Source organism: Chiloscyllium punctatum, chromosome 25 (assembly GCF_047496795.1).
Source record: "Chiloscyllium punctatum isolate Juve2018m chromosome 25, sChiPun1.3, whole genome shotgun sequence".
In the NCBI taxonomy this organism is placed as follows: domain Eukaryota; kingdom Metazoa; phylum Chordata; class Chondrichthyes; order Orectolobiformes; family Hemiscylliidae; genus Chiloscyllium; species Chiloscyllium punctatum.
In genome coordinates, this window is record NC_092763.1 from 44,416,705 (window position 1) to 44,433,584 (window position 16,880).

The 16,880-nt window shown below is 41.3% G+C and overlaps 1 protein-coding gene across 10 annotated transcripts in view; it reads right to left on the reverse strand.

Annotated features, from left to right (window-relative positions):
* Positions 1-16,880, reverse strand: part of dlg3 (discs, large homolog 3 (Drosophila)) — a 534,760-nt gene that overhangs the window by 321,200 nt on the left and 196,680 nt on the right. For 3 of the 10 annotated variants that reach the window (XM_072595182.1, XM_072595181.1, XM_072595180.1), the window contains exon 1: positions 3,886-4,383. The exons of the other annotated variants lie outside the window; for them this stretch is intronic. In XM_072595182.1, coding sequence (XP_072451283.1) covers positions 3,886-4,206 — 321 coding nt within the window. In that variant the 5' untranslated portion in view covers positions 4,207-4,383. Of the gene's footprint in view, positions 1-3,885; positions 4,384-16,880 lie in introns of those variants that run through there. 10 annotated transcript variants of the gene reach the window in all.

Sequence of the window (16,880 nt, forward strand, 5' to 3'; positions counted from 1 at the left end):
TGGACACACTTCCAGTCACAGATGACAATTCAGACTTTGGATACAGAAAGATCCAATCCTAGTAAAACTGAAACAGCTGGTGGGGATGGGAGAAACCAAAGTGATTTCATAATCAGAATTGAAACCTTTTGGACTTAGAGAGATCAGGTCACAGTCGAGGATGACATATTATTATGGGGATCAAGAGTAATTGTCCCGAGCAAACTTCACCACCAGATACTGAGTGAACTCCACCAGGGTCATCCAAGGGTCTCTAAATGAAGATGTTGTTAGAAGATTATACCTAGTGGACGGGACTGGATGCAGACATAGCCACATTGGTGAGGCAGTAAAGACAAAAATTACCACCTGCAGCTCCCCGCATTCAAGGGAATGGCCGGCAAGCCCTGCACTCGATTACACGTTGACTATGCAGATCCTTTAATGGGCTCAGTGTTCTTAGTCATTGTGAAAGCTCACTCAAAGTGGCTAAATGTGCATAGAGTTCAGTTGTCAAACACAGGGACGACGATAGAAAAACTGTGCGCATCATTTGCAATACGTGCACTCCTGGAAGTGTTGGTCACAGTGCGGCACGATGGCTCAGTGGTTAGCACTGCTGCCTCACAGCACCAGGGTCACAGGTTCAATTCCAGCCTCGGGCGACTGGCTGTGTGGAGTTTGCACACTCTCCCCGTGTCTGCGTGGGTTTCCTCCGGGTGCTCCAGTTTCTCCCACAGTCCAAAGATGTGCAGGTTAGGTGAATTGGCCATTGTAAATTGTCCATAGTGTTAGGTGCAATAGTCAGAGGGGAAATAGATCTGGGTGGATTACTCTTCGGAGGGTTGATGTGGACTGGTTGGGCCAGAGGGCTGCTTCCACACTGTAGGGAATCTAATCTAAAAAAAAATTACCAGAAGGGATTTTGAGTATTTCCTAAAGTTGAATGGTATTTAATATCTAGGGATAGCTCCATGTCATCCATCATTCAATGGTCTGGCAGAGACTTTGAAGGTAAACTTAAAGAAACAGTCTACATCTTCACTAGATACCAAACTGTCCCAAGTCTTATTTCATTATAGAACCACCCCTCAGGTAACTACAGTTCAAGTAGATTCGCTAATGGGGAGAAGACTCTGCACCAGGTTAAATCTGATCTTCGGAGACCTGGGGTGGGAAGGTGAAACAGCATCAGGAATGCCAAAATTGACACAAGACTCTGTTAAGCGAGAGAGACAGTTTACTTCAGGAAACAATGTTTGGTGTAGGAACCATGGGCTGGCCCTGCATGGATAAGAGGCATGGTCAATGTGAGGCCAAATTTAATGATAAATAAAGTTTGGGTAGTTGCGATGGTCCTGAACATACATGTGGACCATATGAAAGCTGCAAACTTGCAAACAGTGAGGGAATAAAACATGCGCAGCTCCTCAACAGGCCTTCGGACTATTCAGAAACTCTGGTCTGTCAAGCATTGAAAATGTTTTGGAATCTGAGATACACATAGTGGATATCGCCGCCTCAACGCCATCATCACCTGAAGAAAAGAATTAATTTCTTCTGAGGCGCTCCGGGCGCAAGAGGTGAGCTACTGTGTGTGACACACCGCCCATATCAGAGGTAGAGTTGGAGGAATCTGACTTGGTGTTAAAACGTCCCAGGAGGAGCTACAGAAAGAAGAGCTGGCCTATGTCCTTGGACTCAGAATGGGAGAGATGTAGTTACTGTAACAAGGTCAGCCAGGTGGCTCTCATAGAATATGAGTTCCCTGATTGGGACTGTTAATCTGATCCAATCAGGGAGCCCTGGCTGACAGATATAAACAGGAGTGTCAGACATTCTGTTCACTCTGAGAGCTGGCTCTGAGGGAGCTGGATCAGTGTCAATGATGTGTCAACCTGTAAATAAAGGTTGACTTGCTAAAAGGATACTAGCCTCTGTCAAGCCATTTCATCAATCACTTAGCAGAGAAGGTTAAAGAGAGATTTAATGGGGGTTTTCAACATTTTGAGTGGTTTGATATAATACACAGAATGAAACTGTTTGCACTAGCATGAGGGTAACCAAAAGATGCAGATTTAAGGTATTGGGTAAAGGAATCAATAGAGATATGGATAATTTTTTTTGGTGGAAGGTTTTGATGTACAATGCATTCTCTGAAAAAGAGTAGTAAATGTCAAATCAATGGTAACTTTCATATGGAAATTAGACAAACACTTGAAAATGTAAAACAATTGCGAATTATTTGGAAAAAGCGACAAATTGGAGACCTCTTTCGAAGCGCAACCAAGAGCATAAAGGGTCACATGACTTCCTTCTGTATGACTTCATGAATCTTACAAACACAGTGCCCATTAAGATTTGCTGAGTCTGACTGGAAAATGCGCATATTTATTTGAAATGGGAGAAGTAGAATATAATTCAGATATGGACTTCATTCCCTTATAGCTGAGAATATCATAACTTGCAATGCATGAATCCTTGTTACTTGACACCTATTATAAACAGCAGGCCTTGATGTTTACTTAATTCCCACATTATTTAAAATATAACAAATCTTCAATATCAACATTCTCCTAAAACTGATTATTCAGATGCCAATCTCATCTCAGATTATCTGGTATTCCCCAATGTGTTTATTCATAAATTTATTAATTTACACAAACAGTGTCTCACCACATTTACAGGAGGGAATTAATGTAATTAAAGCAGCTGAAAGTGAATACTTATTAATACAATATCCATTTTGGATCTATGAGGATCATCTAAAGAAAGTGGCACTCAATGGGTTAAAGCTTGGTTTTTGTATGTATGATGTGCTCAGCAGTGACATCACACAGCACAGATGAGCGACTCTACATCTCACATCAGAGCCTGTGTCGTTTTTTTAATTATTTTTGAAGAATTCAGGCAGGTGTATGTATTTTTAAAAGTAGAGTACACAGAAGATGTACAGGACGACATTTACAAAATGATCACATTCCTGTTCGTGCATTGCCTGTCAGGATAGGCTATTGCGACAATATTGAGCTTTAAGCAACAACAACAGCTCTCAGAACCCGATCACTGTTTGTCCATTTCTTCCTTCCCCACTCCCTCCTGGATGGTGCAGCCCTGCACAAACATTTGCGCTTGATGCAAGTCTAATGCAATCAGCCGTGTTGCTTGTTTGGGGGAGGGGGTGTGCAGGAGCAACATCCAAAGCATTGAGTCTATTCAGATAAATTATAGTGGACATGTCACACTTCATTATATTGAATGAAACAATAAAAATTGCAGCTAAACACCAAAATCCTTCTCAGAATTATTTTGTAACAAATTCAACAGGCGAATCACGATGTGAATCTATGCCATACATATGTTTCAGCATGTATTGAAAAAAATCTCACTGTATCCTAGCAGCAGCCCCAATGAAAACCTTTTGATCAACCGCTCATAATAGCTCCTATTCATATTGTACAGTGAATGATTTTTCAGTCTCCATTTTATTTCACACTAATAATTTTCCTAGCTTTCTCTACTGGTTAGGGTTAAGATGGGATAGAATGTGGAGCTGGGATTTATTTTCCTCCAAGATATTACTAACCCATGATAACAGGTTACAAGAAAATGACAAACATAAGCCTACAAAAAAGCAACTAAAGCCTATTCATGATTTACAGCAGGATGGCACATACCATTGCAGGGTCTGAACAATAGAAATTCAAATTATTCATTCACTGCAAAAATTCACAATTGCAATGAGTAGAGAATGCACATAATTATTATTGATGGCATATTTCACGATTGTATCATAAAAATCATTCAAGCAGATAGATGCACCAAACTCCACTGCTGCATTTAGGCTATATCCCTCACTAACACAGCTCTCAAAAGATTTTAAATGAAAATATATTATAGCCATACCTGTTCATACCAGTCACGTGTAGAACATGTACACTCCGGCCACCATCCACCACTGTTGCCATTCACCTTCGGTGCGCTCTTATTTTGGCTTTTAATCGGTCCACTATCACGGGAGGTTGGGATGAGCTTGGTTTTATTCCTGGCAGCAGCTCCGGATGAAGATGGCAGCGTCTGTGAGCTGAAACCACCGTATCCATATGGTTCATGCTGCCATTCAGTGTAATTCTGTGGTTCCATCCGTCGAAGAGCTGCCATCCTGGTTGCCTCATAGCACTCTGGACACTTGCAGCAATGATGGTTCTTGTGTAAATTTGCTTTCATGACCAACACTATCGTTCAAATTCTTTTTCCCACCTTGGGAGTCAGAGGAAAAAAATCAAATTTTTTCTTTATTTTCAATCCAGAAGGAAATAGTCCTCGTTCTTTGTCCCTTCTTTCTTCTTTTTGCTGCTTCTTGCTGTTAATGGCAGACCTTGCCAGCGGAGGCGAAAGCTGGAACTGCAGAGCGCTCGATGCTGGCCAGTGATAGACTTGAGGATGCAAGCATCCCTCCAGCAACCTTCTCTCAGACAGCACCAATCAATATGCTGCACAGAACAGCATTCAGATACCTAGCTCTGTCAGCAGCAGCATCAGTAGCCTGCATCACTTCAGTATATCCTGCTGTTAGAAATCCAATAAAACCACTATGAACAAATGCAGCACTGATATTAAGGAGCACTTTCATGATGACCTTAGGGATTGGAACTGTTGCCCTTCGTCCCTTGACTGCTATGAAACACCATCTGCATTGATGAATGTGCTCTGGTGAGTAAACTCAGGACTTGATTAGTACATCCTAGTCGCTCAATATCAGGACCTTTCAGAAGCTTGCTAGGGCTATCATAATGATATGCCAGATGAAGGGAGAGTGATGTCTAATTCTAAGCGAACTAACATAAAATGTTCGTCCTGACTCATTTTCAAAATGTAACAATTGTGAAATTACCTTTGGGTCCTGGATTATAACGTGAACTATTTATTACCCTACTGGGCTTAGTTATTCTGAGAGATCATATTTGTTATTTTTAAATTGCTTATTTGAATTTCTGTTTGGTGACCAGTTGTCAGTAGGTTTCACAACATGTGTCACATATACAAACAGACAGTGGGAGTAAATATAACTTTGGGTGAAGGGTTGAAATGAGTGAATCAACAGCTTGTCTTACATCAGTCTTGATTTTTATTTTCATTGACTTTAATAGAAATAGAATAACAGGAGAGGAGTAAAGTAGGGTAACACTTCATTGTCTCTTGTTTTGCACTACTGATTCAAAATTACTTCCTTGAAAATGTACCTTTGCCAAACATGCTTTATGGAGTCTTGCATGCTAATTTTCTGAGCATATTATCCTAATTTTTACAAACTTGTGCAGGGGGCAGTCATGTTGCTGTACCCCCTGTGCTATATTACTGTTATATCCAAAGCATCTGATGCCATAGGTTAGTTGCAAGCAAAGTGAGTATGCTTCAAACAAACAGCCAGGTCTGAAAATCTTAGGGAGTAGTCCTTAGTCCAGTTAAGGGGATATTCAGGGGGTCTCGCCACAGTCAGTCCAGCACAATGTCCACCTCAGTACGCCACAGTCAATCAGCCACTTGCACGTGTACCTCATGCATTAACCAACTATGTAGATTACAAATCCTGGATACAATCAATCCTGCTATATCACTGCAGTCAGTCAGTCACAATGATAGACGATGAGCCTTGATGGGAGGTGGGTGCATCACTGGATTACAACGTGACATAGCATTGAGCAGATGATAGCATTTACCTTTGCTGTTGTTGCCCTGGGAAAAAGATGATGAGCCACCTCTCCAACACCCTGTCCAGCAGCAAACGAAGTCCCTGTCACCAAAGTGGGCTATCAATTTGCCTCTCTTAGGCAACTTCCTTGGAATTGTGTAGTGACACACTATGATGGTGAATTACTGATTTGCAGTGCTTGGAAATGATACACAGTTGGAGTTAAACGTGGCACTGGCAGCATAACATCAGAAAGCACTGGCATTGATGTACACATCAGCTTCTGCTGAGCATAAGGGCTGGGTTGTGAAGGTGGGTGCTTACTTAACAAAATGAGCAGTGTAAAACTGCTTGAGTAAAGTTGCCAGGGTTCACAGAAGAAACTTTTCATGAAACTTCCCAAACTATGGGAAAATACATCCCTTGTCTTTCAGCAGCAAGTGATAGATAGAGCTAAGCAATCCCACAACCGACGGATCAACTCAAAGCTCTGCAGTCCTGCAGCATCCAGTTGTCAATGGTAGTGGACAATTAAACTATTCAGTGGAGGAGGAAGCTCCACAAACATCTCCATCCTCAATGATAGAAAAGCCCAAAACATCAGTGCAAATGATAAGGTAGAAGCATTTGCAGGAAACTTTAGCTAAGAAGTGCTAGAAGTGTACCTCAGCTTCCTCCTATGGTCCCTAACATGACATATACCAGGCTTCAGCCATTTCAATTCATTCTGCTTGATATCAAGAAATGGTTGGAGACACTGGATGCTGCAAAGGGTATGGGTCCTGATAACATTCCAGCAACAGTACTGAAGACTTGTGCTCGAGAGTTTGTCTAATAAAGCTCTTTCAGTATGGTTACAACCTTGGCACCTACCTGCCAATGTGGAAAATTGGCCAGTGTGTCCTGTACATAAATGGCAGGACAAATCTAACCTGGCCAATTACCACTCATTAGTTAACTCTCAATCATGAATAACGTAATGGAAGGTCTTCAAAAGTGCTATTAAGCAGCACTAGCTCAGCAATAACCTGCCCAGTTTGGTTTCTCTACCTTATTACAGCTTTGGTTCAAACATGGAGAATAGAGTTTTTACCCATAGGTGAGGTGAGAGTGACAGTCCTTAGCATCAAGGCTGGATTTGATCTAGTCATACCTGGCAGATAAGAAGATGTTTATGGTTACTAGAGGTCAATTATCTCAGCTCGAGTATATTTCTGCAGGAATTCCTCAGTGTTGTCTCCTAGGCGCAATCATTTTCAGCTGCTTCATTAATGACCTTCTGTCCATCATAAGGTCAGAGGTGGGAATATTCAACACCATACATGACTCTTCAGATACTGAAGCAGTCCATGTTCAAATACTACAAGATCTGATAATATCCATGCTTGGGCTGAGAAGTGGCTAGTAACGTTCACGCCACACAAATGCCAGACAATGGCCATTTCCAATAAGAGACAATCTAACCATGCACCTTGATTCAAAGGTGTTATCATCACTGAATCCCCACTATCAACATCCTGGGGTTTACCACTGACCAGAAACTCACCTGGACTTGCCACATAAACAGAGTGGTCACAAGAGCGAGTCACTCAACTCCTGACTCCCCACCAGCTACAAGCCACAAGTCAGAATGTGATGGAATATTTCCCACTTGCCTGGGTGGAGCCCCAAAATCACTTAACAGCCTTGATACCATCCAGGACAAAGCAGCCTGCTTGATTGGCACCACATTACAAGCATCCACTCCCTACAGCATTGATGCTTAGGAACAGCAGTGTGTACTATCTACAAGATGCACTGCAGAAATTCACCAAATCCTTAGACAGCACCTTTCAAATCCACAACCATACTTCAAACTATAAGGACCAAGGACAACAGATATAGGGGAGCACCACCACCTGCAAGTTCCCTCCAAGCAACTCACCATACTGACTTAGAAATATATCCTTATTCCTTCACTGAAATTGACGATAGTTGGGCCACAGACACTACTCTAGGGAATTCCTGCACAGAGTCCTGGAGCTGAGCTTATTGACCTCAAACAATAAATGCTGGCCAGATGCCCAGACTTCACGAGTAAATAAAATAAAACTTATGAAATGATTCATCAACCTGACTGCAATCGGCCTGTTTCACAGTTTGAATAATAATCCCATTTCATGTCTAACGAGTAAATAACTGCTTCAAGTTCTGAGTTCTTTCCACAGATGCTGCCAGACCTGCTGAGTTTTTCCAGCAATTTCTGTTTTTGTTTCTGAAAATATCATCTGTTGATTTATTCTTTCACTCTGTTGAGTTTCTCTTTCACTCTGTCCGTCACTCTTTGCGGGATGCTGTGACTGTTCTGTTTTTCCTCTCCTGCTGTTCCTTCCCTCCACATTCACAGATTTTTTGGTTTTTACTTAGATATTTTCACAAAGGATGAAACTTCCCCTCTCTGGTGTGGCATGAGTAATGGCAAAAAAGATAGGAAAATGTGGAGAGAATAATAAAACCTGATTCTTAATGATGATTTAAAGCCAAATAAGGCAAATTCAGAAGCTTGTCATTGAGCAGTAATCATTTTACTTCCATGCATTTACATCACATTTAAACCCTACTTACATCTCTTGCAATTGTCCTCTTCTTCACTAAGGAACCAGATCGCACAAATTCCAAACATGTAAATCAAAACAGGTATCTGGTAGCTCCCCAAGTGCTTCTTCTGCTTCTTCAGAACAACACCCCTGTATGATCCATGCTCTCTAATCATCTGAACCCTTCATCGACCCAAGTTAGAATCAGCAAACCACCAGCTCACACATCATCATGCCTGCTCTCAGACCAACTAAAACACCATTTTAATTTTGAATTCAGAGATGCCTATGACTTTATGCTTTTGCCAGATTGCTTTACATACAGAGGCAAATGCATTTGCACAAGATGCATCATTTGGCTCTTAGTTTAGTTTTCTAGAAGAAATATGGAGATTCAATATAGGGTCATTTGCACAATTTTGAGGGAAGTGCAGGAGCAGAGGAATCTCAGGGTTTATGTGCAGGATTTTCTGAAGATGGTCAGGCAAGTTGAAACAGTTGTTAAAAATTATATTGAATTGAACTGAATTGAATTTATTGTCACGTGTACCAAAGCACAGTGAAAAGCTTTGTCCTGTGAGCAGTTCAGGCAGAGTTGAGTAGAATAGATAAGTAAATAATAGGTAAACAGCAGCAAAAACAAAACCACAGGTACATGCGAATGTTAAGAGTTTGTGAGTCCATTTAGCGTTCTAACTACAGTAGGGTAGAAACGGTTTCGAAACCGGCTGGTGCGTGTTCAAGCTTCTGTACCTTCTCTCTGATGGTAGAGGTTGTGGAAAAACATTGCCAGGGTGGGATGGATCTTTCAGAATGGTGGCAGCGTTTCCTTGACAGCGGGCCTGGTAGATGGATTCTATAGATGGGGGAGGTTGGCCTTTGTGGTTGTCCGGGAAGAGTTCACCACTCTCTGTAACCATCTCCGATCTTGAATGGTACAGTTGCCATACCAGGTAGTGATACATCCAGACAGAATGCTCTCAATGGTGCACCTATAAAAGTTGACAATGGTATTTGCTGTTATTCCAAATTTCCTCAGCTGCCTGAGGAAGAAGAGACGTTGTTGGGCCTTTGTAACCAATGCGTCCACATGAAGAGTCCAAGAAAGCTTGTTGTGGGTGACCACTCCCAGGAGCTTGACACTCTCCACTTGTTCCACCTCTGTGCTGTTAATTTGTAGGGGGGCAAGAGTAACATCATGCCGAAAGTCAATAATGAGTTCCTTGGTTTTGCTGGCATTGAGATCTAGGTTGTTCTCAGTGCAGTAATCAGTCTCGAGAGGATAATAGTGTTGAAGGTTGAACTGTAGTCAATGAGTATGATTCTTACATAGCTGTCCTTGGTGTCAAGATGTTCGAAGGAGGAGTGAAGAGCAAGTGACGTGGATCTGTTAGTTGGATAGGCAAATTGGAGAGGGTCAAGGGTAGTGGGGAGGCTGGAGTTGATTAATGCCATGACCAGCCTTTCAAAGCACTTCATGACCACCAACATTGGGGCTACTGGGCGGTAGTCATTGAGACATGCTGCATAAGCCTTCTTAGGCACAGGGATGATGTTGGCCCTCTTGAAACAGACAGGGCCAGTGGCCTGCCACAGGGATAAATTCAAGATGACTGAGAAGACCTCTGCCAGTTGATCTGTGCATGCTCTGAGTGCATGGCCTGGTACACCACCTGGTCCCATTGCTTTCCTTGGATGCACATGAAAGAAAACTGATCTGACCTATGATGCAGTGACTGTTGGGATAGGTTTGTCAGGACTTGTCAAACTCCTCCCTGCTGAAATTCTGCTCAAAGCATAGAAGGCTTGAGATGATCTGGGAGGGATGTGTCATCGTCTGTTATCTTGCATTGTCTCTTTTTAGAACCTGTGATGTCATTCAGTGCTTGCCACAATTCCCGGGTGTCTGTCTGGGTCTCTAGTTTGAATCCTTGGCTGTCTTAATGGTTCTGCGAAGGTCATACTTGGATTCCTTATATTTGAGTGGGTTTCCTGAGCTGAAGGCCTCGCGCTTGGTTTTTAACAGGTTCTGTATGTCCTGATTCATTCAGGGTTTCCTATTGGGGAACACCCGGACCTGGATCTGCGAGGGGGTCTCCTGCCTGTAAGCCGGGAGAAGAAATTGTGGTCAGAGATCCCGAAATGAGGATGGGAGATGGAGCGGGAGGCATCTTTCACAGTGGTGTGGTAGTGGTTTAAAATGTTCGGGCCCCTGGTGGGGCAGATGACATTCTGATGGTACTTGGGCACCACCTTCCTTAGATTGGCTTAGAGTCATAGAGATGTACAGCATGGAAACAGATCCTTCAGTCCAACCAGTCCATGCAGACCAGATATCCCAATCCAATCTAGTCCCACCTGCCAGCACCCGGCCCATATCCCTCCAAACCCTTCCTATTCATATACCCATCCAAATGCCTCTTAAATGTTGCAATTGTACCAGCCTCCACCACATCCTCTGGCAGCTCATTCCATACACGTACCACGTGAAAAAGTTGCCCCTGAGGTACCTTTTATATCTTACCCCTCTCACCCTAAACCTGGTTAGCACTGCTGCCTCACAGCGCCAGAGACCTGGGTTCAATTCCTGCCTCAGGCGACTGACTGTGTGGAGTTTGCACATTCTCCCCATGTCTGCATGGGTTTCCTCCGGGTGCTCCGGTTTCCTCCCACAGTCCAAAAATGTGCAGGTTAGGTGTATTGGCCATGCTAAATTGCCCGTAGTGTTAGGTGAAGGGGTAGCTGTAGGGGAATAGGTCTAGGTGGGTTGCGCTTCGGCGGGTCGGTGTGGACTTGTTAGGCCGAAGGGCATGTTTCCACACTGTATGTAATCTAATTTAACCTAATCTATGCCCTCTAGTTCTGGACTCCCCGACCCCAAGGAAAAGACTTTGTCTATTTATCCTATCCATGCCCCTCATAATTTTGTAAACCTCTATAAGGTCACCCCTCAGCCTTCGACGCTCCAGGGAAAACAGCCCCAGCCTGTTCAGCCTCTCCCTGTAGCTCAGATTGATTGAAGTTGCCAGTTACAATGAACAGGACCTCGGGGTGTTCTGTCTCCAGGGTGTTAGTGGTAGAGTACAGTACATCCTGAGCTTCTCAACCTTTGCTTGTGGCGGTATGTACACAGCAGTTAGTATTGCAGCGGTAAATTCCTGTGATAGATAGAAGGGGCGGCATTTGATGATGAGGAATTCAAGGTTCGGTGTGGAATTCAAGGTTTGGGGAGCAATGGCTGTCTAGGGTTGCAATGTCTGTGTACCACAAGTTGTTGATTAAAAAGCAAACCTTTCCACCCTTTGTCTTACGCGAGGATGCTGTACGGTCCATACGATGGATAGAAAAACCGTATAGGATCCTTAGCTTTATAAACAGAGGCACAGAATATAAAGGCAAGGACGTGATGCTGCACCTCTATAAATCATTGGTCAGACCACATATGGAATATTATGTTCAGTTTTGGACACCTTATTTAAGGAAGAATGTTAAAGCACTGGGAGAATTCAAAGGAAATTTACCAGAATGATACCAGGAATGAGGGATTTTAAACACAAGGAAAGATGACAGAAATTGGCTTACTTTCTTTGGCCCAGAAAAGATTAAGCGATTACCTTATTGAGGTGTTTGAAATTATAAACAATTTTGATAGAGTAAAGAAGAATATTCTGTTTCCAATAGTTGGTATGTCAGTAACTGGGTGTCAACATTTTAAGACTGTCAGCAAGAGATCTAGGAGTGAGATGAAGAGAAACTTCTTTACTCAGAGTTGTAGGATTTGGAATGTACTGCTGGGAGTGTGTTGGAGATTGATTCCATATGAGGTTTCAAAAGCGGGCTGGATATATATCTGAAAATGATGAATTTAGAAGGCAACTGAGATAGGACTGAAGAATGGAACTAGCTGGGTAGCTCTTTTGGGAGCCAGTACTGTCATGATGGACTGAATGGCTTCCTTCTGTACTGTAAAATTCTTTGATTCTATAATTTCTTAATGCTCCCCCACTTTACTACTAATGTGAAGTCTGCTTGCCTCTGTGTACTTCACATTGTTTTCTGAGCACACACTCACTGACTTCAGCACTGACTTATAGACTGCCAGCTTCTCTGTGGTTCATATTATTTTCTGAGCACACACAGTCTTTAATGCTCAATTACAGGCTGCCAGTCTCTGCCTCACATTGCTTTTTAGCATGGGGGGACAGGCAGGCAATTTGTGAATGGAGTGTACTGAACAGTTAATCCAGCAGTCAGATAGGGGGTGTCACACATATGTGACACCATTGGAGTCATAGCCACAGAGTCATAGCGATACATTCTATGGCAAATTCAGATCTGCAGTATATGCTACCAGTTTATGTGGTAAACACACTTCTCCAAGTAAAAGGCAAGTACAAAAATCAAAGTAGAGCAATCCTTAGTGGGTTTAAAGGTGTTCATAGTCAGTCAGGTGGTATGACCAGTTAGTCAAGGGACTCATCTATTTACACTACAGGGTGTTAGTCAAGTCAGTTAGGAAGATTTTTCAATTTTAGGAAGTTGGTCCTACTAGAATCTGGGGATCATTGTTCTCACAGTCTAAGGATCAGGTCAAGTGCAAGCAGTCCAGAGATTATAGTACATAAGTGCAATAGGTTAGTCGGGATATTGAGTTATCAAGTCGGGGATGAACCATTTTTACTGCAATGAGACAAAGAAAGGGATTGAGTACATGGAAGTATTTGGTAAAGTAGTTAGTGGTGAGAGGTCCTTTGTGAATGAGTAGCAGTGCACTGGGCAAGAAGAATTAATCGTTTGGGAGAATGAGGTGGGTGGAATGCTATTCCAGTAGATATGATGCATGTAATACATGCAGTCCATGCACCTTGATAAGATGTTTGTGCGGGGGCAGAATTGGAGTGAGTGCTGGCACTGTGAACGTGATGGTGGCACTAACCCTTCCAGACCATGTATGATCATTAATCTTTCTTCCAAACTGCTGATATTCCTTATGACTCAGGACACAGCACTGACTTGTGCTGCAATCTGCGTTCAAGTTGGCTGTGTCTAGTGGCATATATCCTATGGTGGTTGACTAAAAACAGACTGCCCTCCTCTCCATCACCCCAACTATCAAATCTCCAGGCCTCTGTCAACAAAGTAAAAAGCAAGCTTTCCTTTCCACTGGGTCATGTGTTCAGCAATAATATTCAAGTACCAAAGTGAGGGGCAGTTCCTGGCTTGCAGTACATAGTCTGTAGGTGGGCTGTAAACACAAAGCCAGAGATATGGAAACTAGCGAGTCCCAGTGTGGTGAATGCTTCTGTCTCTGGTCATGCAATTTTGCAAGAAAGGTGCCCAAGTGCCTGGATATGTAATAAATGAAATGAAGAATGGAAGTTTGTGTGAGGAATATTGTTCTCAGCGACATTCAACTGGGTGCCATTAATCTTACTCAACAAAGCTATTTTGACTCCATGTAGCAAACTTCTGTCCATAATTTTGAACATGAGGCCAGCACTAGAGGACACTGTTTTAAAATTAGGGTTGTCCTTTAAGGACAGAGATGAGAGGAATTTTATTTGCTTTCGGAGTGCAATATGAATTTAGATTAATGTGCCTCAGAAGGTGGTGGAAATGGGGTAATTGAATATATTTTAAGGCTGTGATAGATACTTGTTAGGCAAAGGAATCAAAGGTTAGATGGGAATGTCAAAATTGGAACGCAAACAGATCAGCCATGATCACATTGAGTTGCAGAGCAGGCTTAAAGGGCCGAATGGCCTACATCTACTTGCAATTCTTAAGTTCGTGTATTTCTGACAGTTGATTCAAGAATAATACTGGGTCCTTATCAACATGGCACTGCTTACATACAGACTGTTGCAGGCAGATGTTATTAGTATCAATCTCTTGCTTCAGAAATGATCAATGCTGCAGTGAACATGTCTATTCTCTTAATCAGTGAATATCTCATTACCTTCCCTCACTTTTCTATGCCCTTTCTCAGTTTCAAAAGCCTTATCACAAGTCACCATCTTCCATTATGGATCACTGACTTACAGTCTCTCAGGTAAGGATTGCAGGATAAAATGCTGACCAGTTTAATCTTTCTGCCAGAATGGTGCAGGGAACATTCAATGCCTCACACTTTAGCTAAGAATTGTAAACTTAAATGAAGAGAAAGCAAATTTTAAAGAGAGACAAAACTAGTTTGAAAGAAAAAATGTACATTGCTTAAGAAAATTGACTTAAGTATTTCCACTTGATATCATTTATTTGAAGCCTTTATGTTTTCACCTGAATGAGTGGAGAGGTAATATTTCAAACCACACCCATAGTTCAGTTATAAACAATTTCTTCTCAAAATGTAATGGCCAAATTCCGTTGAAGCTTTGTGCACAGACACGGTATGGTCTAATGTAGTTACTTGTGGCAAAGATATGGATCATGGTATGAATCCTGGAAAATTTTTAAAGGACTCAGTAACATCAGGAGATGGAGAGAATTGATTTTTCTTTTTTAAAATGCTGTGGGTTGTTTCATCAGTTTTTGCCATCGCTGTTAAACTATGAGCAGAGTTTTCAGAGCGTATTTTTGAATGATGATTGGCCTGAAGCCTCCTAAGTGAGGTTGAATCTCTTATTAAAAATATTTTACTTTTCAACTTATTAGTTATAGAGCATCAACCAGGCAGAGAAAGCCTTAAGGAAGTGTAGCTTAATTGTAATGACATTGTGTTAACAAAGCATGTTAAGGTATGTGTTTTACTGAGTGCATTCCTCTCTTGTAATATTTCAATGTTCATGCTGGTGTTACAAATAAAGCTATGCAATCAGAGTGAATGTAGCCATTCATTATGATAGCAGCACAGCATAACACAGTGTGCTGATTAGGAAATAAATCGATGGCTATACTGGATAAGACTACGAAATTGTCAATAAAATGCTTTGCCATAATAGAAAAGAGTGAAATAGATGCTAGGTTCCATTAGCAGATGGATAGGATACACGCTCATAAATTATAGAGATTGTACTGATACTGGAATTGTATAAGGTCTAATAGAGAGTGCAGAATGTAGTTTTGATTTTGAGATTTTACGTAATGTATTGTTGGCTATGCTAAGCTAAGAAGTAATTAATAAAGATGATTGTGGATATCAAGTATTTGTGAGGAGTTATTTCAACTGGGACAACATGAGATGATCAAATTGAAATTCTCAAGAAAATTGACAAAGTTGATCAAAACAAATTGTTTAATATGGTGAACGGTCTGATTGAAAGGTGTCAAACTAAAACGTAAGAAATTAAGAATGGGAGGATAAGGCATTCACTAAAGATTATGACATTTCTGCACTGTTACCAGGAAGTGTTATTGAAAGGGATAAGAGAAATGTGTTCAAGAAACATTTGTAAGTGTGTCCAGACAGAAAATGACTAGAGAGATATGATGAGGAGAGTAGGTAGGGTTGATTTACAATGATGTTAATTCACAGTGGTTGACATGCAAGGCCTAATGGTTTCTCCCCCCATTACTGAAAATTATAATGTACTTATGTAAATATAGCTAAATTGAATAATTATCTGTTGCTATAGCAACAGACCAGGCTTGTCAGAGAAGGTTGTGCATTTGGTAGCATAATAATGCACATCTAGTTATGTCTGTGACCAGGGTACACATTCCTTCGAATTGTTTTTCTTGGCTTTTTGGAGCATGGTTAAAATTGGGAGGAAGTGCACTTTAATAGCAATTGTTAGTCATGACTTAATACTAACTTCAAAAACCTTGGCGTAGCAATTGATGATTATCTGTACATGAATTCCACATTGATGTGGCAGAGTTGCAGCTGATGAAACTGAGAGACAATTCTCCTGGATAAAATAGTTATTCCCATGGTGGCTTTGGGTGATGGTATTCTTGCTGATATTTTTACATAAAAGGTTGAAAAGGAGCAATAATATACATCAGGAATTTCTCCAGAAAACTGTGAAGCAGACCTCATCTCTGAAATATTGTAGAAAATGACTCTAAAATGAAACAGGCCATCAAATAGTTCCATACTATCCTTTCAGATCTATTGGCATCCATCAGAAAAAGGGAAAGGATGTTTCAATTCAAGTCCCTCACATATATCTTTAGGAACGGTTCCTTCAAAAATAAATCATGGCTAAATATTTTACTTTTATTTTCTGGATTTTGTTAGAAATAAATAACTAAAGAAAATAATTAAGAAATACACAATTTATGAAGAACAATTTGTTTTCCATTGTAATGCACTCAGTAAAGCACATATCTTAACATGCATGTCATTACATTTAAGCAACACTTCCTTTGGCTTTCTCTGCCTGGTTGATGCTCGATAACTAATAAGCTGAAAAGTAAAATATTTTTAATACGAGATTCTACCTCACTTAGGAGGCTTTAAACCAATCATCATCCAATAATATGCTCTGAGATCTTTGCTCATAGTTTAACAATGATGGCAAAAACTGATGAAACAACCCACAACATTATAAAAAAGAAAAACCAATTCTCTCCATCTCCTGATGTCAATGAGTACTTGAAAATTTTCCAGGGTTCATACCAGGAGCCAAATCTTTGCCATAAATAACTACATTAGACCATATCCTGTCTGCGTACAAAGCTTCATTGGA